The sequence below is a fragment of the Panthera leo genome, chromosome E2, assembly GCF_018350215.1.
Source record: "Panthera leo isolate Ple1 chromosome E2, P.leo_Ple1_pat1.1, whole genome shotgun sequence".
Lineage (NCBI taxonomy): Eukaryota > Metazoa > Chordata > Mammalia > Carnivora > Felidae > Panthera > Panthera leo.
In genome coordinates this window covers 8697812-8721077 of record NC_056693.1, presented here as the reverse complement: position 1 = coordinate 8721077, position 23266 = coordinate 8697812, and the positions used below count along the sequence as shown (strand labels likewise).

The 23266-nt window shown below is 48.6% G+C and overlaps 1 protein-coding gene across 9 annotated transcripts; it reads right to left on the bottom strand.

The window, feature by feature from the left end:
* Positions 1-2834: 2834 nt before the first annotated feature.
* Positions 2835-22837, bottom strand: LOC122208517 (orphan sodium- and chloride-dependent neurotransmitter transporter NTT5-like). Of its 9 annotated transcripts, none has more exons than XM_042919655.1 (13): positions 22600-22836; positions 22229-22508; positions 11738-11998; positions 11404-11561; positions 11170-11296; positions 10838-11016; positions 9667-9777; positions 9225-9463; positions 5455-5641; positions 4835-5036; positions 4534-4693; positions 4054-4219; positions 2835-3839 (listed from the first exon to the last, which is right to left on the bottom strand). In XM_042919655.1, exons 3-13 carry the CDS (start codon positions 11958-11960, stop codon positions 3357-3359), a joined length of 2235 nt encoding a protein of 744 aa, XP_042775589.1. In that variant the 5' UTR covers positions 11961-11998; positions 22229-22508; positions 22600-22836; the 3' UTR covers positions 2835-3356. The 9 variants fall into 9 exon arrangements, with proteins under 9 accessions (XP_042775589.1, XP_042775588.1, XP_042775594.1 ...); XM_042919654.1 differs by having other exon boundaries at positions 22229-22477; XM_042919660.1 differs by having other exon boundaries at positions 2835-3749; positions 22229-22477.
* Positions 22838-23266: the final 429 nt, after the last annotated feature.

Genomic DNA, 23266 nt, shown 5'->3' with positions numbered 1-23266 from the left:
GACTGTTGGGCAGGGGCCCTGGGGCCAGTTCAACGTGCTGTTATGGCTTCTACTAGTACAGGTTTCTCCGGTCCGTACTGTGAATGTCCTGTTGTCAGGGGATTCTCCCGTCCAGAGACTGGAGCACGTGCGTTCGTCTCCAGGGCGGTCAACAGAAATTGCAGGAATCCCAAAAGGAGAAAGGGGAATCCCGGTTTTCCTGTCCTCACGCCTGCCGCGGCCCTCAGGGAGGCCATTTCCCAGCACAACAGCGCCACCTGCTGACACAACCTCCCTGAACGCACCTTTTAGGAAAAGGCGGCTGTTCCCGCTTTGCTGTGAAACACTCCTTGAAAGAGGAGGCCCCGCCCCTGGAGGCGTTGTGACTCTCTAGCCTTACGTCTGCGTTCTGGGGTAGGTCAACCAACTGGTAGTATCCACTGGGGTGCGGCAGCCACCCAACCCCAAAGCCAACCCGGGAAGACAGACTGAAATTTATAGTTAAGGTATTGGATGAGACTTTCTCTTTTCCCTACCCTCCACAAGCATCTGGTATTATTGGAACGATTTCCTGAAAAATCAGTGCAGAATATATTTCGGACTACCTTCCTCGCGTTCTCCCGGTCCACACACCTTAGGTAGGCGGTTTGGTCCCTGAATGTGCGTGTTTCCGGAGAGGCTTCATCTCTTCCAGGCCGTCTCCTGGATAATGGCTGAGGCTGAAGGGGTGGGGGAGTTACAAAGACTTATTCTGAAAATTAAGGATTCTGGTTCCTGACCATTCTTGGGTCATCTTTCTGCTGGACAGCCTGGTGGTTCCAACCCTCTGGATGACAGCCTAGCCCAAAGCGGGCCAACTAGGGAGTTCAAACTAAATTCTGGTTTAGCCACCAGCATTTTCTTGTTGGCCTGACATGGCCCTAGATCAGAGGTTGGCAAACTACGGCCTGTTATCTCTGGCCCTTGAGCTAGGACTGATTTTTTTTTAACCTTTTTAAAAGTTATAAAAAAAACAAAGAATATACAATAGAGGCCATATGTCCTGCAAAGCCAAAAATATTTATTATCTGGTCCTTTATAGGAAAGGTTTGCCGACTCCCGTCTGAGCTGCAGCTACTTGCTGATGCCACGCATGTGGCTTAACTTAGCCAATGTATGGTCATCCAAATCCAGGTTAAAACAACCCCCCTCACCCCTGCTGCAAGACCTCTTCCACCACAGCCGCGCCTCCCCCCCCCCCCCCCCCCCCCCACCGGCACACAGGTCACCTCAAATGTCCTCGTTTTCGCCTCCATGCTTGTGGAAGCACCCACCTCAGACTGGGGAAGGTAGGTCAAGAAGTGGTTAACCTGGTATGGAAATGAACAAGAAAAGGTTCCCAGACTAGAAACCCGAGGACCTCAATTCTATTTGCACCTGAGTCACTGACTGGTTACTTGATCTCAGAGCAGCTGTTTCTCTTCTCTGAGCCTCCTGCAGTGTCCACTCCCTGGAAGGAGAGGTGCGTGAAGGAGCCCAGCAAAGGGCCCGTCTGTTGCCTTGTCTAAGTGCTAACAGAGGCCTGGGGGCTTCTGAGATCCCAGAGGACCTGGGACGGCGTCCTCCATGCGGGGACTTCTCACCCCACAACCTCGCACAAAAAAAACACCTTCTTGCTAGAGCCCTACGTGGGTTAAGATGCATCATCTACACTGGCTTTTATCTTACCCCGCCGGACTCTTGGCATACCTGGCCTGGGGTGGCCGGCCCTGGCTCGGAGAGGGGAAGAGACTCGGAGAGGGTGAGAGAGGGTACGGGGACCAGGCCCTCTCCACCCAGCTCGTTTCCTGAGCCATGTCATCCCAGACCCAGGGTCCCTAGAGAGCAAGGGAGGAGGCAGGAAGGCAGGAGGGGTGAGTCTTAGACACAAGGAAGGGCCTGTGAGCTTCTGCCTCTGCCTTTTCCGGGGCTCTTCAAATCAGGTTGTAGAAGCCATTTACACTGGAGATGCAGGAGGAAAAATTTAGATTTTTTTCAACCAAAATAAGCAAGACAAAGCTTTGCCAATATTAAGTATGTAGAATGACAGCAGGTCACAAGTAGATTTCTTACATATGTTGGGAATATTTTCTCAAAAGGTTGTCATGGATAGGGGAGTGTGATAAAGAATGTTTAGAGGCCTCTGAGGTAAATAGAAGGTATGAATGGGCAGGCAGGCACTTGGGAGGTGATTGGGAACCAGAGAGGGTGGTGATGGGACCTTGATGCCCAAGGTCATGACCTCTGGGGATGGGGAGTTACCCAGGAAGTCCCTAAGAGGTGTGGCTTCTAGAAGGTGCCTCCCCCCACCCCCCAGGTGCCTTCACTCCATCTGATATTCAAAGAGGTAGGGTGGTGCCACTTATCCCCGCAGACAAACCTAGTAAGCTCTATGTTCTTTCTCTAAGACTCCTGGGTCCTGAGCCCACAGAATCCAGGTGACCTCCCTCCCAGCGCCCAAGTGGGTGACCGACCACCCCACGTGAGAACAAAGCATGATAGCTAGAGAGGACCTACCTGCCAGGTGCTGTTCTAGGCATGCTACCCTCTTGGTAGATGATAATTATAAGACATTTAGTATGGTCACCCAACTACCAAGTTAGGTTTAAGGGTTAACACACTTTCTAGATTGAGTGATACTGATTGCTGCAAAGTTCCCCAATGGTTTGGCTCAACTCCAGAACAAGGAGGAGTCTAGAAACTCAGTATCTGTGTCCCAAAGGGAATGGGAGATTGGAATCACCAGATGGGACACTCAGTTCACCAGAGGTTGGAGATCTGGACGATATGTGTGTAGAAGGAGGCTGATGGAAAGAACACTGTGCCCACAGCCTGTGCGCGGGGTCTCAGTGGATCAATTTATTGACTCAGCTTTGTTATCCCAGCCCCGTTCTGAGAGAGCAGCCCTGGAGGCGTTAGCTACCCCAGTGTTCCAGGTTGGTGGTCGAGTTTGGGGTTTGGAGAGAACACTGTCTGTCTCCATGATAACTGGGAAGGCTGGATCCCGGAAAGTGCCTCGAGGCCCATCTCCATCATGCCAACATGATGCTCCCTCCTCACAGGGAGAAAGGAGGCCCTAGGTGCAGCCCTGTGAATGGCTGAGTTGATTTCTTCTGAATTCTCCAACCCCAGAGCAGAGTGTTCCACTTAGCAGAATCGGTATTATTCCAGGAGAGGAAGGCGCTCCTGAGTTGTCCGTTTCCTCCCAAGGCCAACTGAGTGATGTCAGTGGTTGCTAGGCAAAACTTCCATGTGTCCCTCTCCCTACTTCCCGACAGGACCGATTATTTCTGTAGCAAGGTGGACGCTAATGCCAGATTTGGAAAAATGGGTGGTGTCACCAGTTATTGAACAGAGTCCTAATTTTCTTCCTGGGTCTCCCTGCTCTTGTCACTGTTGTCTATGGTTACTGAGGCCGGGCTCACCTGCCTTGAAACGGGAGTGCTGGCATTCCTCATGGACAGCGCAGATGTCAGGGATGAAATGACAGGCAGGCTGAACCAGGAAGAGCTCTGGTTGTACTCACTCAAGGGCAGGCTGAACCTCCATAAGGAGCTCAGGTTCAGCCTCCTAATCAAGGGTGGGTTGACTTTTCTAGATGAGCATTCAGTGTCTGTCTTCTGGGACGTCACCAGTTGGTGTCTGGGGTACTGCAACGACTTGGGGGGCACCAAGGGCATCTTTTTGGACTGTAGCTTTTCAGAGGGATCAGAAGCAATGTGGTCCTCGAGGTGCCACCAGTGGTGGAGTGGCTGCACTGGGATTGGCAGAAAGGTGAGGATGCTGAGGAAGGTGACCCAGCTCAGGGTGCTCTGCAGGTAGGGCTGTTTTACTTCCTGGCTCTGGAGGCCGAAAGAAGGGAGCAGCGTGGGAGGAAGTGGGGGGGGGGGGGGTTCAATCCCTGCGATGCTGGGGATTCCACTCCCCAGGGACTGGGAAGCTGGCTAAAGGTTCCCTGGGGATGGAAGGAGCCCAGACCTCGGGTCTCCGTGGAGTGGGAGATGAGATGAACGGGGCCCGGAGTGGTGGTGAGAGGCCAGGGTAGGGGGACCTCACCATACTGCTGTTCCAGGCGATGTAGTAGGACGGTACCCTCCGGTGGAGCTGCGTGAGGCAGATGGTGAAGAGGGCCAGCAGCCCAGGCAGGGTCACGTAGCGCCACAGGAAAGTGAAGAAGGACCACAGCAGGTGGCCCAGCTTACTGAACATTTCTTCCCTGAACCTGGGGAGGGAACAACAGGCGTAGATGTCTGGGTAGGAGCCCTCCTCTGGCAGCCGGCACCCGAGCGCTTGGGAGCGGTTCTCTCACTGGCTGCCAAGTCCTGCTGGGCCCTCGCTGAGGACGGGAACCTGCATGCGTGTAGTGCTCCAGCCCTCTGCCTTCAGACTGTCCCCTATGGCCCCTGGTTCCTGACTGCTCCTTGTGCCTGTACCCCGCCAGCCGCTGGCTGGGCCCCCCTGCTGTGGGATGGACAAAGGGAGCAGAGACCTGGGGTGGGTCCCTGGCTGGATGGGCCCCCGGGGCTTGGACGTCACCTCCTGGCTCCATAGATCCAGGCCAGGGCCACATTCTGGAAGGCCACAATGACGATGAGGGTGAGCGGGACCAGGCAGTCATCAAACAAGGACATTATGTAGCTGCCAGCATGGCTGGTGAAGACGAGGCTGCCCAGAAAACCTCCCAAGCAGATGAGCACTGTGACAAAGGCAGGTTTGGCCACACTGAGGTCTATGCGCAGGGCTGGGCTAGGGGTCAAAGTGAGCTCTACAGATTGGGGTGGCCTGGGGAGAGGGGGCAGCAGGGCAGGGTCTTTGCTAGGCCGAGCACCCACAGTACCTGAGAGCAGCTTGGGATACCTCCTGAAGAGGGAGAAGGAGGTCTGGAGGGGACAGACAATGCCTTCCAAGATGCTCATCAAGGTGCTCAGCCCCATGATGACCAAGGCCAAGAAGAAGAGGATGGCCCAGAGAGAGGCGCCAGGGAACAGCGAGATGGCTTGGGAGAAAGCTGCGAATGCCAGGCCAGGGCCCTCCATGAACTGTGGGGGAGAAGAGCTCTCAGGCAGTGGTGGGTCTGGATTGGGGGTGGGGGGGGGAAATGGTGCAGTGATCGATTAGCAATGTCTGTCTCGGACAGAGGAAAGAGGCAGAGAGTGGTGGGCAGACGGCAGAAGGCTGAGTGTTTGCCCTGCTTGCTTTCCTGAGCTGTGTGAGCTTCACCTCTTTAGGCCGCAGTTTCCTCCTCTAACAAACTGGGCTCCTAGGGTTGATGTGAGGATTAAAGTCAAGTGACCACTTAGCGAAGACCCTAGTGCACAGGTAACGGTGGTGGAAACTTGATTATAACTGCCACCTTCCTCTGAAGATGCATGGGTGACCCATGAGGCTCCTGGGAAATGCATTTCCCAGTGTCCTGTGGGGCCTCTGGGAAGCACCCTCCCACCCCCACAAACACACCTTATCCTTCTGGGTCATGATGCTGCAGGATGGGGAGAAGTGGATGACCGGGTACTGGAGGTGTTGAGGGAGATTGCTGATCCAGTCTAGGTAGTCCAGGGCGGGCAGGAGGAGGATGTCTTCCGGGGGCTTGGCATCCTGAGGCAGCACCCCCTTTTTTATCAGGCTTATCAATTTTGAGACACTCCTGAACGGGAAAAGCAAAGGAAATGTGGTGAGCAGTCTGGCCCCTCTGCTGCCTGAGAGGAAAGTGAGTTGTGCAAGAGGAGTTCAGCCGAGTAACAAGGGCAAATAGACAGGGGCTGGAAGTGAATCAGGTGGACTTGGCAGGGGAGTTGCGCTGGGGAGTCCCCGAAGGGGCAGAAGACTCTAGATTTGTTGTAGCTAGGACTCCTCAGTGTTACGGGTTGAAGTGTGCCCCCCACTAAATTCATATGTTCAAGTCCTAAGGCCCACTACCTCAGAATGTGACCTTGTTTGGAAAGAGGGTTGTTACAGAAGTAATTGAAGATGAGGTCATACTGGCCCCTAATCCAGTAGGACTGGTGTCCTAATAAAAAGGGGGATATTTAGGGGCACCTGGGTGGTTCAGTCAGTTAAGGATTGGACTTCGGCTCAGGTCATGATCTTGTGGTTCATGAGTTCAAGCCCCACATGATATTCTGTGCTGACAGCTCAGAGCCTGCAGCCTGCTCCAGATTCTGTGTGTCCCTCTGTCTCTGCCCCTCTCCTGCTCATGCGCTCTCTCAAAAATAAACATTAAAAAATATTAATAGGGGCGCCTGGGTGGCTCGGTTGGGTGTCCGACTTCGGCTCAGATCATGATCTCGTGGTTCATGGGTTTGGGCCCCATGTCGGGCTCTGTGCTGACAGCTCAGAGCCTGGAGCCTGTTTCAGGTTCTGTGTCTCCCTCTTTCTCTGCCCCTCCCCCACTCATGCTCTGTCTCCGTCTCAAAAATAAACATTAAAAAATATACATTAATTAAAAAACCCAGTTCATTCATTTTAATTGGCAGATAGTATTCCATTCATTGAATGACTATACTAAGATTTGTTATCTACTCACCTCCTAGCAGACATTTGGATTGTTTGCAGTTTCGGCCATTATACCTCTCCTCCCACAACTCCAATTAAACATAGATTAATCTTGGGGCGCCTGGGTGGCTCGGTTGGTTAAGTGTCCGACTTGATTTTGGCTCAGGTCATCTCATGGTTCATGAGATTGAGCCGTTCATCGGGCTCTGCACTGACAGCACGGAGCCTGCTTGGGATTCTGTCTCTCTCTCTTTCTGCCCCTCCCCCGCTTGCTCTCTCTTTCAGAACAAATAAAAAATAAACTAACCCTCCCCCCCACATATATTAGTCCTATAGGTCACTGAAGGTCTTCTTCAGTTTTTTCGTTCTTTTTTTCCTCTTTGTTTCACTTTGTAGAACTTCTATTTACCTGTCCTCAAATTAACTGATCCTTTATTCTGCTGGATGAATACTAAATACATCCAGTGAAACTTTGTTTTCATCGACTTTGAGTTCTATAATTTCCATGTGGTTCTTTGTTAGATTTTCCATATCTTTCCTAAAATACCTCCACTGCTTCCATTTTACTCATCTTTTCTATGCAATCCCTTAACATATTTATAATCGTTGTTTTAAAGGTCTTGTCTGCTCATTCTAATGTCTTGATGATCTTTGGGTCTTCTTTTTTTTTCTCTTGGCTATGGATTCTATTTTCCTGGGTTTTGGAATGTCTCGAGAGTGTTCAATTCCATGTGGGGCGTTGTAGATAGAACAACAAAGGAGGAAGGTCTGTGACCTGTTTTATTTTGCGAAATCTCGATAAATTTAAGACTTTTATTCCAACAGGCAGCTAAGAGTTAGGGCTATTTAGTTAGTTTTCTAAGCGTTGAGGCGAGCTGGGGTGGGTGCCAGTTTTCATTAGTTTTTTCTCTGCCTTCAAATGGGATTAAGGAGGGCTCACGTTGCCCTCAGGCCATGCCCCCAACTTCCTGCACACTGCCCTTCCCCCCCACCATGAGGACTAGTATCTTTGATGTTGTCATTATTTGGGTTGAAGTGGGCCGGATAGTAGCTGTAGATGTTTTGGGTTTGTCTTCGCACACAGCTCCAGTGGGGCCACAGGTCCTGAAACCACAGGACTAGGCGGAGCTCCTCTGCTTGCTCCCTTGTCTCCCTTGCACTTCTGCCTCTTCTCCAAAAACCTTTCCTGGGAATAGAGAGGCAAACCGTTGGGTCCAGTGGTGTATTTCCTTCTTGGGGGCTCGTTGCGATTCCAACACCTGCTGGCAGCCCATACTGTTATTAAATGCTTGCACGGTTTCTCCTTGTCAGTGCAAAGTCTCTCCATCCGTGACAGGCCTGTGCCTCCAGCCACATGCACCCACCCGAGGAGCCACTTACCCCCAGATATGAAGGCATTCGTGGCTCTTTGCTCATGTACGATGAACTCATTACTCTCCTGGCTTTATTTAGTTCATGAGGGCTCCTTTGTGTCTACTGCTCTTCAGTAACATTATAGGAAAGTATTATTTTTATTTTATCCATTTTTAAAATTGCTGGTACCAAGGAAGCATGGACTTTTGTATCCTTCAACATCCTAACTAGAAGAAAAATCCCACCTTGGAGATTTTTTTTTTTTATTTTTTACATTTATTTATTTTTGAGAAACAGAGTGAGACAAAGCGTGAGTGGGGAGAGGCAGAGAGAGGAGACACAGAATCTGAAGCAGGCTCCAGGCTCTGAGCAAGCGGTCAGCACAGAGCCTGATGCGGGGCTCGAACCCATAAACTGTGAGATCATGACCTGAGCCGAAGTCGGATGCTCAACCGACTGAGCCACCCAGGCGCCCCGGAGATTTTTTTTTTTTTGTAAAATTTTTTTAATGTTTGTTTATTTTTGAGAGAGAGAGGGAGAGAGAGAGCAGGGGAGGGGCAGAGACACAGAATCCAAGACAGGCTCCAGGCTCTGAGCTACCAGCACAGAGCCCAATGTGGGGCTCGAACTCATGAACCGTGAGATCATGACTTGAGCTGAAGTCAGATGCTTAACCTATGAGCCACCTGGGCATCCCCCACCTTGGACATTTAAAAAAAAAAAATCCCAATGCCTGAAGGCATCCCAGACCAAGTAAATCAGAATCGCTGGAAGTGAGACTCAGGTGTAAGTGTTTTCTAAGGTTCCCCAAATGATTCCAATATGTAGCCTAGGCCAGTAACCTTTGATTGTGGCCCAGGATGCTGTACAACCTCTGCGAGTTAAAGAATTGATTTTGAAGTCTTCTTTACACCAAATACGATTTATGGAAACCTTTGGACAGTCCTGTCTCTGGGCCTATTTTCTTATCTATAAAGTGGTGGATATTAGAACAGTATCATTTGGGGGCACCCGGGTGGTTCAGTTGGTGGAGCGTCCGATGCTTGGTTTCAGCTTCGGTCATGATCTCACAGTTTGTGGGATTGAGTCCCACTTCAGGCTCAGTGCTAACAGCGCAGACCCTGCTTGGGATTCTCCTTCCCTCTCTCTCTGTCCCTTCCCCCCACCCCCACCCCCAAATAAGTAAACATTAAAAAAAGTGTTTAGAATATTATCATTTGGCAGCTTTCTCTGAGAATGTGATATGATGATGACTATGATAACTGTTGCTGTTATTGTTATTATTATTGGAGAGGCCAGAGCGTGAAGGCCCATGAGGCTGGGGGATTGCTAAGGTGGAGGGAGGGACCTCCTGTTGGACCTGCAAGGCTGTAATTACTCACTTCTCAACACAGGTGTGGCCGCTGGTGGTGGCCCAGAACTCCAGCACTATAAAGATGATGGATGTGAGCAGCAATGAGGTCACCAGGTTGACCAGGGCCACCAAGGAGGCCACCTGGATGTAGCTGTTGCCTCCAGCCTTGGAGGAGAAGTTGATGGTGGTGCCCAGGCCCAGGCCTAAGGAATAAACCACATGGCCTCCTGCCTGACGCCAGAGGTCCAGCGAGGCCCAGGATGAGAGCTGTGGATGGGGTTGGGAGAGAGAGACGTTTGGGGGTGAGCCTGAGGGTAGACCCGTCAGTGAGCTGGAAGAAGGGCAAGCTGGGCTGGGGAGCAGAGGGATGAGGGGCGGGCTGGGGGCCTTAGGAAAGGTGTCTGAGAAGAAGAGTCAGAGAAGGCCTGGGGAGCTGTGGGAGGGAGGAGGTGTGGAGTCCCCAGCCTCACCTCTGTGGTCACCATACGTCTGAGGCTGGCAACTGCACCTTCCAAGAAGAGACTTCGGATGAGGAAGCAGAGGAGGACGATGTAGAGGAGGAATACCGAAAAAATCAGGATCTGGCCAGGTGGGTCAAGACAGAAACCGGAAGTCAGGAGAAGTGGGGAGGAGGGGCAGGCGGAGGCAAGCATTACAGGGAGCACAGGTCGGCAGGCCTAGAGAGAGGGAGACAAGCTGGGCTGAGCCGGGTGAAGGTGGCCTGGCTGTTATCCTTAGGAGACGGTGATGTTGTTTTGGGGGAAGAATCTACCAATAAGCTGCTCAGAGGTGAGGGGTGAGACACCAAGTGAGATGGCGTTTATGTGGTAGGGCAGCTGGACATTATCATCTGCCTGGGTTTTATGGTCTTGGCGTGAGTTAACCGCATGGGACAATGTCACCGGTGAAGACAGAGGAAAAGCAACCGAGGAGAGACTTTGGGAGAGAGTAACACGGTCAGTGGGAATTTTGAAGTATTTCTGGTTCTTTCCACTCTGGGAGAGGAAGGCAGGCCCCCTCCCTCCCTGTGCCCCTACTGAGCCTTTAGTAAAATCTGCTTTATCTCGAAGGCTGTGGAGAGATGGCTCCAGGGACACATGGGGTGGAAACCGACTGCATGAACTGTTTCGGGGGCCAGAAGCTGCGGGTAAGGTTAACTGAAGTGACCTAATAAACACACCAGAATAAATTTTCCACGTAAGGAGAAGATGATCCAGGTGGCAGGGGCGTGGGCTGGAAGTATGGGTTGGAATAAAATGGAAGACTCTGGAAAGGAACTGGTAGCCAGCTGGCCTTCAGGGATTAACAGGCCCTGTCAATATGCGGGCAGGCACAGGGTGCAAGGTTCAAGGGGCGAGGCTGTGGTCTGCTCTAGAAGGTCTCCACTGCTGTGACCTGGGGGTGAGGCATGGGGAAGAGTGGGTACCAGGCGCTCCTTCCCGCAGTGGGTGGGACAGGGGCAGTTCTTTGTGACAGGAGGGGTTGATGCTGCTGCTTTGGGGAGCCCTGGATGGCAGAGCCTGTCCTCTGGGAGTGGGGGAGGGTCTTGGGGATTAGAGAAGAGAGGTCGGCAGGAAGGAGTGGGATGGTGTCCGGCCGGATTGTGGCGGGGTCGGTGGGGGGGTGGGGGGGGTGGCTTACCTGCATTGAAATCTTCAGCCCTGTGATCATGGTTAAGAAGAGGAGGAACCAGGCTGCGAAGATGCCCAGTGTGAGGTGCAGGACGAGGGCGTCGACCCCTTCCTCAATGTGGCCTGAGGCGCTCAGGGTGGTGTGGTACCAGAAGTACTGGTGGGACACAGTCCGAAGGCAAGAGAGGTCTGGGGGGGGGACCCAGGTGCTTAGGCACCACCTCACTAGGTGCCCGTCCCCCGCTCTTCACTTCCTCCCCCGTGGCTCTCACTGCCTCTCTCCCGCTCCTTGGTGCCCTTGCCTCCCTTGGCCCTGCCGGCCTCCCCTCTCCCTCTCCTCACCAGTGACATTGGTGGTCTTCACCAGTGGGCACTGGTTCCAGGGCAGGGAGTTATCAAAGGAGTTGGCCAGGTAGGAGAGGCTCCAGGTGATGATGACGCTATTATACAAGCTCATCAAGATGCACACCTAGGGGTGGACACAGTGGGCCTGAGGGACGGGATGGACAGAGACGGGGGGCCTGGAGACCACAAGGGGTGACTTGGGGATGCCTCTTGCCCGGGCCCCTCATTCACCAATATGCTAGCGTATCCTATGCCGCCCAGCCAGGGGACGAGCTGCTTCCAGACCCGGATGTTGTCCACACGCAGCCAATGCCCCATGATCATCTCCATGTACAGGAGGGGAATCCCAAACGAGAGGAGCATGAAGAAGTACATCAGGATAAAGCTGCCTGGAGAAGGGAGCCAGGCGCTGTGCTCAGGCAGCCAGGAGTCCCGGCCCCCCTCCTCTTTATCCCCTAGAAGTCTGGGTGAACCTCCAGGTGTCTCCTCCCCCAGGACCCGGGAGTCTGGGCTTCAAGACTTAAAACTCCTTCCCCAAACTCAAGACCCAGGTCCTTGGCCTTACCTCCTCCGTTCCGCTGACACAGGTAAGGGAAACGCCATATGCTACCCAGCCCAATGGAGAAAGCGACCTGCATTAAGATATCCTCGGTTCTTTTAGTCTCAGCAAAGTAGTTTTGGGTCTTGGTGGCCAGAATCTCCTTGGCTGTGAGCTTCCCGGACAGGAAGGAGGAAGTTCTGGGTCCCTTGGGAGCCTCTTCCTCTGATATTTCTTCAAGGGACTCCATGACTTTCTTCTTTCAGGCCAGCTAACTCCTGACGGAATCTTGGGGTCATCAAAAATAGCAGACTTTACGGGCTATGTCTCAGACACTGAAACTTCATGCCGGCAGGGTTTCAGGGCAACAAAGGGCCACAATTTACCTCTTGGCCCTTCTCACTAGTGGACTTTGGGCAAATAATTTCATCACCTCGAGACTCGGTTGTTGTTGTTTTTTTCTCTCATCTTACAAGCTAGATGAATTTCAAAATATTTAGTAATGTTATGGTGTGAGCACCAATCAGAATGAACCAGCCATAGCCCCTGGAATGTCAGCTGAACATTAGCCCCATCTGGGGGCACCTGGGTGGCTCAGTCGCTTAAGCGTCTGACTCTTCATTTTGGCTCAGGTCGTGATCTCACAGTTTGTGAATTCAAGCCCCACGTGGCTCCATGCTGACAATGTGGAGCCTGCTTGGAATTGTCTCTCTCCCCCCTCTCTACCCCTTCCCTGCTCAAGCTCATGCTCTGTCTCTCAAAATAAATCAATAAACTTTAAAAAACTTAGTTAAAAAAAAAATCAGCCCCATCTGAAAGGATTAAAAATGACATAGTGGATATTGAGTGCCAAGGACACAGTAAAGACTCAAGAAACTCAGGTTTCTTTCCTTTCTCCTTCTAGTCTACTTGGCCCAGCTAATGCATGTGGGCTTCTAGGCCAGCGGTTTTCCAACCTGTGTATCCCAACCATTTGAGGAGCTCTCAAAACCCTCCAGACTCCTGCCTTTCATTCTCCAAGCCTCACTCTTCCAGATTCTGATTCAAGAGATCTAAGGTGGGGTATAGAGATTGGGGTATAGAGATATTAAAGAGCTTCCTTGGGGTTCTATTTCTGGAAAGGCAGCAAGATGGCGGGGGTGGGGGGGGGTGGGGAGGGGAGCAGTGAGTTTCTGTGGACCCATCCCCTAGTGAAACAAACACAGCCTGTGAACATTACCAAGAAAGAAAACATTCAAGGACTCTGGAAAATGTCTTCAGGGCACACAGCAAACGTTTAGTCAGGAAAATCTACTAAAACTCACCATGAACAGGGAGAGTCTGTGGCATGTGACCCACAGCCTGCTCCCTCCCTCCTCACTCCCGGCCCAGTGCTGTGGAAACTGCACAGGGTTCCCTCTCTCCCCAGTTCCCATTCAGAGGCTACAGGCACCTTCCCAGGAGGGGCAGATCACCAGCGTTTGTCATTCCTTTTTGGCGACACGTGGCAGAGACGAAATTCCAGGCAAGTGTGTGGTATAAAGGTCCGGAGCCCCTTTCTTCCACTCTGCCCTCATTTGTGGCCCGACAAGTGGAGAATACTGGGGGCCCTGGTCACCCCCTTGCCCCAGCTCATTGGTGAGGTGGAGGTTCTATGTCAGGAGGGGCAACTCAGTAAGACCAGAGGTTAATGCTCCACGTGGCACCCTGCTCCAAAAGCACTCAGAGAGAAGCAGGCCTCTGTTCCCATCCAGCTCTGAAGATCTTGTCCTGGGAGAGAGACAGGCCTTCAGAACAAATGGGCCCAGAAGCTCTTCCCAAAGAAACTGACTTTATTTGAAACGGGGTGTGAAGAAGTTTAAGCCTGAGGGCACACTCAAAATCAGTAAATTTAGGCCAGGAATACACTAGAGAGAACGGAGGAAAGAGACAGCTAAGAAGATCCCTCCTGGCGTCAGAACACACGTCAAACACTGAGTTCAAAAACTTACTGCCGTAAAAAAGCCTGAATTTAACTGGATTAGATTGTGGAACAATTTATGCGTCAGCCACTGTCAAAAGCAATACAGCAATCAGCCGGGAATTCGTGGATCCCCGAATTATTTCAAGAATGAAGATGGAATAAAGACAAAACTTCAGAGAGTGCTCTCACCAGAAGCCCTCAACTCCAGGAAATAAGACGGAGGATTCTTCCATAAGAGGGAAAGTTATCTTTTTTAAAAAAAATGTTTATTTCTGAGAGCGGGGGAGGGGCAGAGAGCGAGGGGGACAGAGAATCCAAAGTGGGCTCTGGGCTGTGAGCACAGAGCCCGATGCAGGGTTCAAACCCACAAACTGTGAGCCAAAGAGGGACACTCGACTGATTGAGCCACCCAGGCGCTCCAAGAGAGGAAATTATCCTCGATGGAAGGTCAGACATGCAGAAAGGAATCAGGAGTAATGGAAATGCAAATATGGGGATGGAACTGAGACTGCACAAAAAGTAATCGTAACATCTTGTTTGGTTTTAATTAAGCAAAGAGGAAGAATTGCACCACAGTGAAGATAAGGAGGGTGGTTAGTGGAATTTAATTGTTGTAAGTACTTTTTATTGTCTGGGAAGAGGATAAAAGTCCTGAGACCAGCGATGCAAGCCCCCCCCCAGACCCCACAATTTAGACATGGGGCTCTCAGCTGCTTCTGACCAGAGTCACGTAGCCCTTAGCTACTGTTAAAGAAACTGCCTCAGGAAATGAGTTGCCTCCTGAAAAGTCTGTGGGATGCTGTTCTGCCGGACGTAACAAGTCTAAGGTGCCGCGTTCGCAAGAAAACATAATAATTTGCGGCTTAGTAGTCACAGGATGTGGAACTTCTGCCTCTGTACTCTAGAGATGACATCACTAATGCAGTCTGCTCAGAATGGTTTATCGGTTCAGGCCCCTAAAGCAGAGCGATGGCCCTGCTCCAGTCACACCCAAACCAGTCAGGAACTTGCCAGAAGGTCAAGATGGTCAAGAAAGGAAATATAGTTGAGCAAATCCTTAATTAGTCAACATGATCTGGGGCGCCTGGGTGGCTCAGTCGGTTAAGTGTCCAACTGTGGCTCAGGTCATGATCTCACAGTTTGTGAGTTCAAGCCCTGTATCGCGCTGTGTGCCGACAGCTCAGAGCCTGGAGCTGCTTCGGATTCTGTGTCTCCCTCTCTCTCTCTGCCCCTCCCCTGCTTGTACTCTCTCTCTCTCTCTCAAAAATAAACAAAAAATCAGAGTGATCCAAGACCCTGAGACCCTCACCCTGAATTTTCACCCTTTAAACTACCCTCCAACTCCCCCCCCACCACCCCCACTTGGAAGTCATCAGGGAGTTTGGGACTTTTCGGCATTAGCTCCTGGTTCCCCTGGGTGGTAGCCACCCAGTAAATCTTTCTTCACTGCAAAAGCTTGGTGCCGGTTTTTATTTGCTTGCTTAGCATCAGGTGGACGAACTCTCGTTTGGTTCGCTTAGGGTACCGATAAATATTATTTGATAAAATGCTGCATATTTAATATCCAGGGGAACCATTAAAAGAACAGCAAAGAAATGGAACTTCTAAGCTATAAGAGGGGAAAAAAAGACTAATAAAAACAAACCATGCACAAAGAATGCAAGAAGAAGAGAAAAAGTAATCTAGAGTAGATAGGGCAGGTACAAAACACCTAATTAAATGGTAGATTTAAAGTTAAACATTTCAGTATTTGTATTAAATGTAAATGGACTGAATGCTCCAATTACAGATGAAGTTTTCAGACTTAATAAAAACCTGAAATCAGACTAAATGCTGTTAACAAGAGACACCTAAAATGTAAGAATTTGGAATAATTAAAAGTAAAAAGCATGGAAAATAGTATTTCATGAAAACTCTACCCAAAAGAAAGCTTGTATAGCTTTACTAATATATTAATACATAATTTTTACACATTATAGTATTAATGTTTGTATGTACTTAATATTTATATATTAAGATGCATTTAATATTTAAAGTAAAGCCTCCAGAGATAAAGAGGGAAATTAAAAATTTTTTTAATGTTTATTTATTTTTGAGAGAGAGATTGAGTGTGAATGGGGGAGGGGCAGAGAGAGAGGGAGACACAGAAGCAAGCTCCAGGCTCTGAGCTGTCAGCACAGAGTCCGACTCGAGGCTCAAACTCACAAACCAGGAGATCATGGCCTGAGCTGAAGTCAGACACCCAAAGGACTGAGCCACCCAGGCGCCCCAAGAGGGAAATTTAATAATGATAAAAAGTTCCCTTTCACTGGGAAGACATATGCATCCTAAAATGTTATGCATCTTTTTTTTTTTTTTTTTTTTTTTGAGAGAGAAAGAGAGAGTGTGAGTAGGGGGAGGGGCAGAGAGAGAGGGAGAGAGAGAATCCAAAGCAGGCTCTGTGCTGTCAGGGACGTGGGGCTCGATCCCACGAACCATGAAATCATGACCTGAGCTGAAATCAAGAATTGGACATTCAACTGACTGAGCCACTCCAGTGCCTCTAAAATGTTATACATTCCTTAATGTGGCCTCAAAATGTAGGAAATTGATAGAATCTACTTATCTTAGGCATAAAAGATAAAGAGCAAAAATTCATTAAGGATATAGAAGACCTGAACAACTTAATTAGCACATTTGACCTAATGAATATATATTTATATGTACACACACACACACACACACAATATTCAACACCTGCAGATTACATACTTTTAAAGAACATGCTAAACAATTACACAAAAAAATCAACCATATTTTCTGTAAAACAAATCTCAACAAATTCCAAAGGATCATAGTCACACGGAGTACACTTCTGACCACACACAATTAAGCTAGAAATTAACAAAAATTAGTTTAAAGATCCCTATGTTTGGATATTAAGAACTACATTTAAAAATAACCAGTGGTTAAAGAATTGATTATAACAGACATCAGAAAATATTTTGAACAGAATGACAATGAAAATATTACATATCAGGGCACCTGGGTGGCTCAGTCGGTTGAGCATCTGACTTCCACTTAGATCATGATCTCATGGTATGTGAATTCTAACCCACACTGGGCTCTCTGCTGACAGTGTGGAGCCTGCTTGGGATTCTTTCTCTTTGCCGCTACCCAACTCGTGCCCTGTCTCAAAATAAATAAACTAAAACATACACACACACACACAATATAACTTCACAACTGTATTGAGTTTATTCCAGTAATACAGGGAAGTTTAGAAGTAAAATGTCAGAGACCCCTGGGTGGTGAGATTGAGCCCTGCACTAGGCTCTGTGCTGACAGTGTGGAGCCTGCTTGGGATTCTCTCTCTCTGCCCCTCCCCTGCTCACGTGCTCTCTCTCTCTCTCTCTCCCTCAAAAATAAATAAACATTTAAAAAAAGAAGTAAAAAATCAATGATAACATAAAAAGGATAAAAATGATACAATCATTTCAATATTTGTGTAAATATTCTACAAAACCCAACAACCATTCCTTTAAAAAAAACAAACTTTGTTTTTTTAAACAAACTGGGGCACCTGGGTTGTTCAGTTGGTTAAGCGTCAGACTCTGGCTCAGGTCATGATCTCATGGTTTGTAGGTTCGAACCCCACATCAGGCTCTGTGCTGACAGCTCAGAGCCTGGAGCCTGCTTCGGATTCTGTGTCTCCCTCTCTCTCTGCCCCTCCCCTGCTCATGCTCTGTCTCTCTCTTATCTCTCAAAAATGAATAAACATTAAAAAAAAAAACTTTAGGAAACTAGGAGTAGAAAGGAACATCTGTAATTTCATAGAGGTTATTTACAAAAAAGCTACAGCAAATACTGTACTTAATGATAAAATGTTGAAAGCTTTCCCTTGGAGTTCGGGAATAAGACAAAGATGCCCACCACAGTCCCTTCTAGTCAAACTGGATTTAAAGTCTGGGCTGATTGACAGCATTCATGGTTCTAAGTCTTCAGTTTGTCCTATATCCACTCCCTTTGCAATGTGATTCTGCAGTTCCTCTCACTAACGAGGCCATAATCTACTTCCCTACCCCTTGCATTGGGGCTGGTGTGCCCATTCAGAGCCTTGCTGAAAAAGGCCTTCCCTGTTGCTTCTTGTTCTCTTCATTTTTTTTTTTTATATTTTTATTTATTTTTGAGGGGGGGGGGCAGAGAGAGAGGGAGAGAAAGAGAGAATCCCAAGCAGGCTCCATACTGCCAGCACGGAGCCCTATGTGGGGCTTGAACTCAGAACCGGGAGATCACGACCTGAGCTGAAACCAGTCAGACGCTTAACCGACGGAGCCACCCAGGTGCCCCACTTCTTGCTCTCTTACACTCTTGTCACCACCCTGAGGACATATCTAGGCTAATTTGCTGGAAGACGAGACATGTAAATCTGAGCTGACCACTCCAGTGGTCCCAGCTCAAGCTAGTGTCGAACAGTCAATGGCCAGTCAACTAACTCCCTTACGTATTAGTTGAGCCCACCCTCATGGCTTATGAGGTATAATAATAAATTCTTGTTGTTTTAACTCACTGAATTTTGAAGTAATTTGTTCTGCAGCACTTGGGTGGCAATCGATAATTGGTACAAGGTGCCAGCAAGCGCAACAAGATTTTTTAAAGTGTAAAGTTGGGATGAGAAGTAAAAAATGTCATTATTTACAGATACGATTATGTATGTAAAACATAAAACAGAATCTATAAACACATTATTAGGACCAGCAAGTGAGTCTAGCAAGGTGGCTGGATACAGGGTTAACGGAATACAATAAATAGCATTTCTAGATACCAGCAAGAAATAAATAGGTAATGAAAAAAATTAAGGATGACATTAATAATAAAATTAAGATATTTCAAATGCTTAGGAATAAATCTAACAAAAGAAAGAGGAGACTTCTATACCAAAACCTAAAACAGATTATTAAGAGAAGTAAAAATTTTAAATAAATAGAGATTTCATGTCAACCCAGAGTATTATGGAAATGACAGTATTAAATAATTAGGATGGGAAAATATATATTCATATGGAAACAATGAAATTTGACCATGAGATTAAAAAATGAAAGGCAAATTCATAAAGCTTCTAAAGAAGTTAATAAGAGGGAGTATCTTCATGATCTGTAGGTTGAGAAAGATTTCAGAAACAGGACTTGGAAAACACTAACCATAAGGGAAACAATAAGTAAATTTGAGTTCATTAGAATTCAGAACATCTATTCATCAAGAGGCAGCATTAAAATGTTAAAAGCCACAGAGAAAAAATCTGCCACACGTGTAGCTGAGGGAGGTTTTTTAAAAAAAAATCCAGAATCTATAAAAAGCTCCTACAAATTAATAAGAAAAATATAAATAACCCAATAGAAAAATGTTCCAGGAAATGTGGAGACCTTTCACCAAAGTCATCCTCCAAATAAATGGGCAGTGAACAATATATCAGAGGGTTCAAACTATTTAAACAGAAGGGAAATGGTGATTAAAACCACACCGAGGGAGGGGTGCCTAGGTGACTCAGTCAGTTAAGCATCTGACTTCAGGTCAGGGCCCTCGTCAGGCTCTGGTGCTGATAGCTCAGAGCCTGGAGCCTGCTTCGGATTCTGTGTCTCCCTTTCTCTCTCTGTCCCTCCCTGCTCGTGCTTTGTCTCTCAAAAATAAACAAACATTCAAAAAAAATTTTTTTTAATTAAAAAACACATTGAGGGGCCACTTCACACCAGTCAGACTGGTAGAATGGAAAGGCTAAGAACACCAAATATTGATGGATGAGGAGCCATGGGGAATATTAGACACTGCTGGGGGGGAGGGGAATGGAAACTTACAAAATTAGTTTTAGAGATGGGTGGGCCATTACCTATTAAGATTGAAGGTATACAGGGGCGCCTGGGTGGTTCAATCAGTTAAACACCCGACTCTTGATTTAGGCTCAGGTCATGATCCTCACGGTTTGTGAGATCGAGCCCCGAGCGGGACTCTGTGCTGAACGTGGAGCCTGCTTCGGATTCTCTCTTTCCCTCTGTCTCTGCCCCTCTCCAGCTCACACTCCCTCTCCTCTCGCTCTCAAAATAAGCAAATAAACATTAAAAAAAAAAAAAAGGAAGATATATATATCCCACGAACAGCAATTTCACTGTGTGCAACAGAGCACACATACAGGAATTTCCTTAACAGCACTGTTTGCAACAACCCCAACAGGAAACGATCAGGAAGTTCAACACAGTAGCGTGGATATATATATATATACGTATAGTGATATCGCCAGTACAAAAGAACACTACACAACAAAGAAAATGAGCTACAGCCACACTTAACAATATGGATAAATCCCCAAAACTTCATATTCGGTGAAAGAAGCTACATCCTAAAGAATACATATCATATGACTCTGTTTATATCAAAGTCCAAAAACTAAAGTGTTTAGGCATGCACACTGAGGTGGTAAAACCATAAGTGAAAGAAAAGTAGTAATGGTCCTAAGGGTCAGAATGGTGAGTCCCACTGAGGGGCAGAAGGAGTTGGGGTTTGGGAGAGGCTCAAGGGAATATTCGGAGGATATAGGCGATGTTCTTTTTCTGACCAGGATGGTTGGGGTATTTGCTTGAGAATAGATCATTGAGCTGAACATTTCAGTTTTGTGGACTTCCGTGAATATGTACGATATTTTATAATAAAAAAGAGGTATATGGTATGTAAGAACATAACAGAGTCTCCAAAACACACTTCTGGGTGAAAAGTCACAGAATATCAAATGTTTGATACCATTTATGTAAAAAGAGAATCCATATAAAGAAGACGTCACGTTTCTAAGTGTTCATACACACGCCTGTAAATGCACAGAGGACTCTTTCTCACATAACACCCTCCCTTCTGCCCCTTCCCATCCTCCCTCATCCAGATAACTTCAACTCATCACTGATGTCTCCTCTCAGATCTAACTTCCTCCAGGAAGCCAGCCTTGATCACCTTTGCCAGAGGTCTCTTGAGATTTTAATACACCTTACCCTAAACACCCTTTCTCGTGCCTAGTGCAATGCCCCCAGTAGCCCCTCTTGGGGATGTCCTGATTAAAATGCTTCCAACAGGGCTGGGTGGCTCAGTCGGTTAAGTGTCTGATTCTTGATACTGGCTCAGATCACGATCTCACGGTCGTAAGATGGAGCCCGCCATCGGGATCTGCGCTAACAGCTCGGAGCCTGCTTGGGATTCTCTCTTTTTCCCCCTCTCTCTCTGCCCCTCCCCCACTCACGCTGTCTCTGTCTCTCTCAAAATAAATAAATAAACTTAAAAAAAAACCACAATTCTTCCACAAACCGTTGAAATCTGGAAATGTTGCTATTTTGGTAGTCGGATCGCATCTCCCAGGCTTTTCCTCTTATTAGAACACCCTTTGTCAGGTGACCAGTTTCCAGTTAGAGGTTGGAAAGTGTGTGGCCCCTCTCCCACCCCACCCATTCAAGAGCCCACTGCACAGACTCCAGCCTGAGGGGCAGCCAGTCACCCTGCCCTGCAAATGCCTCTCAGCTCCTCTGTGGGCAGTACTGGCACCAGCATTCGCTTCCAGGGCAGCACACGGTCTGGCTCAGTTCAACCTGGTGACTTTAGAAGATGGCTTAGGGTTGTTGCTATTTGTAAGGCAGGCCATCTGCCTCTTCTTGCTTAAGTTTGAGGTTTTAGTTTAACTAGGTGCAACGTCTATACAGTCTTAAAAAATACCATGATTTAAAATGTTTGCTCCCGGGGCACCTGGGTGGCTCAGGCAGTTAAAGCATCCGACTTCGGCTCAGGTCATGATCTCACCGTTTGTTAAGTTCGAGCCGTATGTTGGGCTCTGTGCCGACAGCTCAGAGCCTGGAGCCTGCTTCAGATTCTGTGCCTCCCTCTCTCTCTACCCCTCCCCCTTGTACTGTCTCCCTCTCTCTTTCAAAAATAAACAAACATTTAGAAATAAAATAAAATGTTTGCTCCCTTTAGTTCTCTCTTTCTTTTTCTTTTGGAGGCACTGCTGGGATTCCCTTTAGGTTTTAGAAGGAGGCACAGCCAATTTTATAAATTGGGTATTATTATAGTATATGTATATATGAATATGTTATGCATGTGTATTTCTTACAAACTGGATATTACTATATATTATGTATTGGATAATGTTAAATGCAGCATATAGCACATAAATATATATTAATATATACTCTATGAATATGTGTATTACTTGCAAATTGGACATAATATTGGAGATTATATATATACATCCACTTTATCAGGAGTGTTTTCCTATGTGATATTCTTTACGAATATGATTTTTAATGGGTACTTATTCCAGCATCATTATATAAACCTGACCAAATCTATCATTTGCTTAAATCTTCCTGAGGGGACTCAGTCCTGTTTAGGTCAGCACCCAGGGACCCTCCTGAATGGCCCGGTGCTTCCAGCTCCTCCCAGCCCCCACCCGCAGCTGCAGCCACCACTGTCACCCCATCAAGGCTGCCTGCAATTCACTCTGCTGCCAATGCTTCTTCTGCCTTCACACCCCCTCCCCCGCCAGAGGGGTCAGCCCAGGTAGCACTTGCCTGGGATAGTTGTCTTTGTCACCAGTCCGGCCCCGCCTGGATATGGGAACTCCGTCTTTCTGGGCTTCCCCCTGCTCTGTCTACTCTCCGCCAGGCTCTCAGAGAATCAAAGGAGCGACAAGCAGTCTGAAGACCAGGCAGGAAACTCTTCGATCCAGATGGGAGAGTCCCAGGAGTCCACCTCGGAGCCGGTCAGTGAAGGATGTGCCTACAGCATCCCAACCCCACAGACTCAGCCCAGGTGACCTGCTGGGGAAAGTTGGTGTCCCCCATCGGTGACCTGAGGAGGGAGAGAGAGAAAGGGGGAGGGGAGGGGAGGTGGGATGGGGAGGGAGGAAGGGGCAAGACGTGCCACCAGACTTCCGCTCTACCTGCTGGCCTTTACTACTCTGCCTCTCGGTGTCTGGTGTCCAACCCTCCCCTCCCAGACTCAGGGCATCCTGGATCCCTAAATTCCTGGAGAGAAAGGGAGATTAGGAGGGGAGGCTGGGTGGTCTACATCCAGAGGCGGTGGGGGGTGGTGGCCGGGGAAACAAGATGGCTGGCGCCCCGAGAGGTTAGGAGCTGGGGGCTAGGGCCACTGCACCCCCCTTTACCCGCCACTGACGCGCGAGTCTGGAGAAGACCGGTCGCTTCTGTGGGCGTGGCGAGGCAGGGGGGGCTGCCTGGGCGCGCGACAAAGGTCGGAGTTTCTGCGGGGAACCACCGCTATTGGGGCCAGCGGTGATTTTAATATTTCGCTGCAGCCATAAGGCGATTTAGGCAATTCACCCTGGAGATGCTCACAACTGAGCGCAGCCCCTAGGCGTGCCTGCCCCTGTTGATTCATTCTTCTGGGCTTCGGGTCCATAGCCCACATCCCATTGCCTGCGTCTGGGCCCCATCACTCTGCAGAGTGACGCCTGCCCCGCGGTTTCGCGGGCAGAAACCCGACGATCTGAGTACTTAAGTGTGAAGCGAGAACCAGCGGTTCTCCCCACCCCACCTCCATCCCTTACTCCTTGGAGCATCGTCTCTCCAAGCTTATTCTTCGGGTTA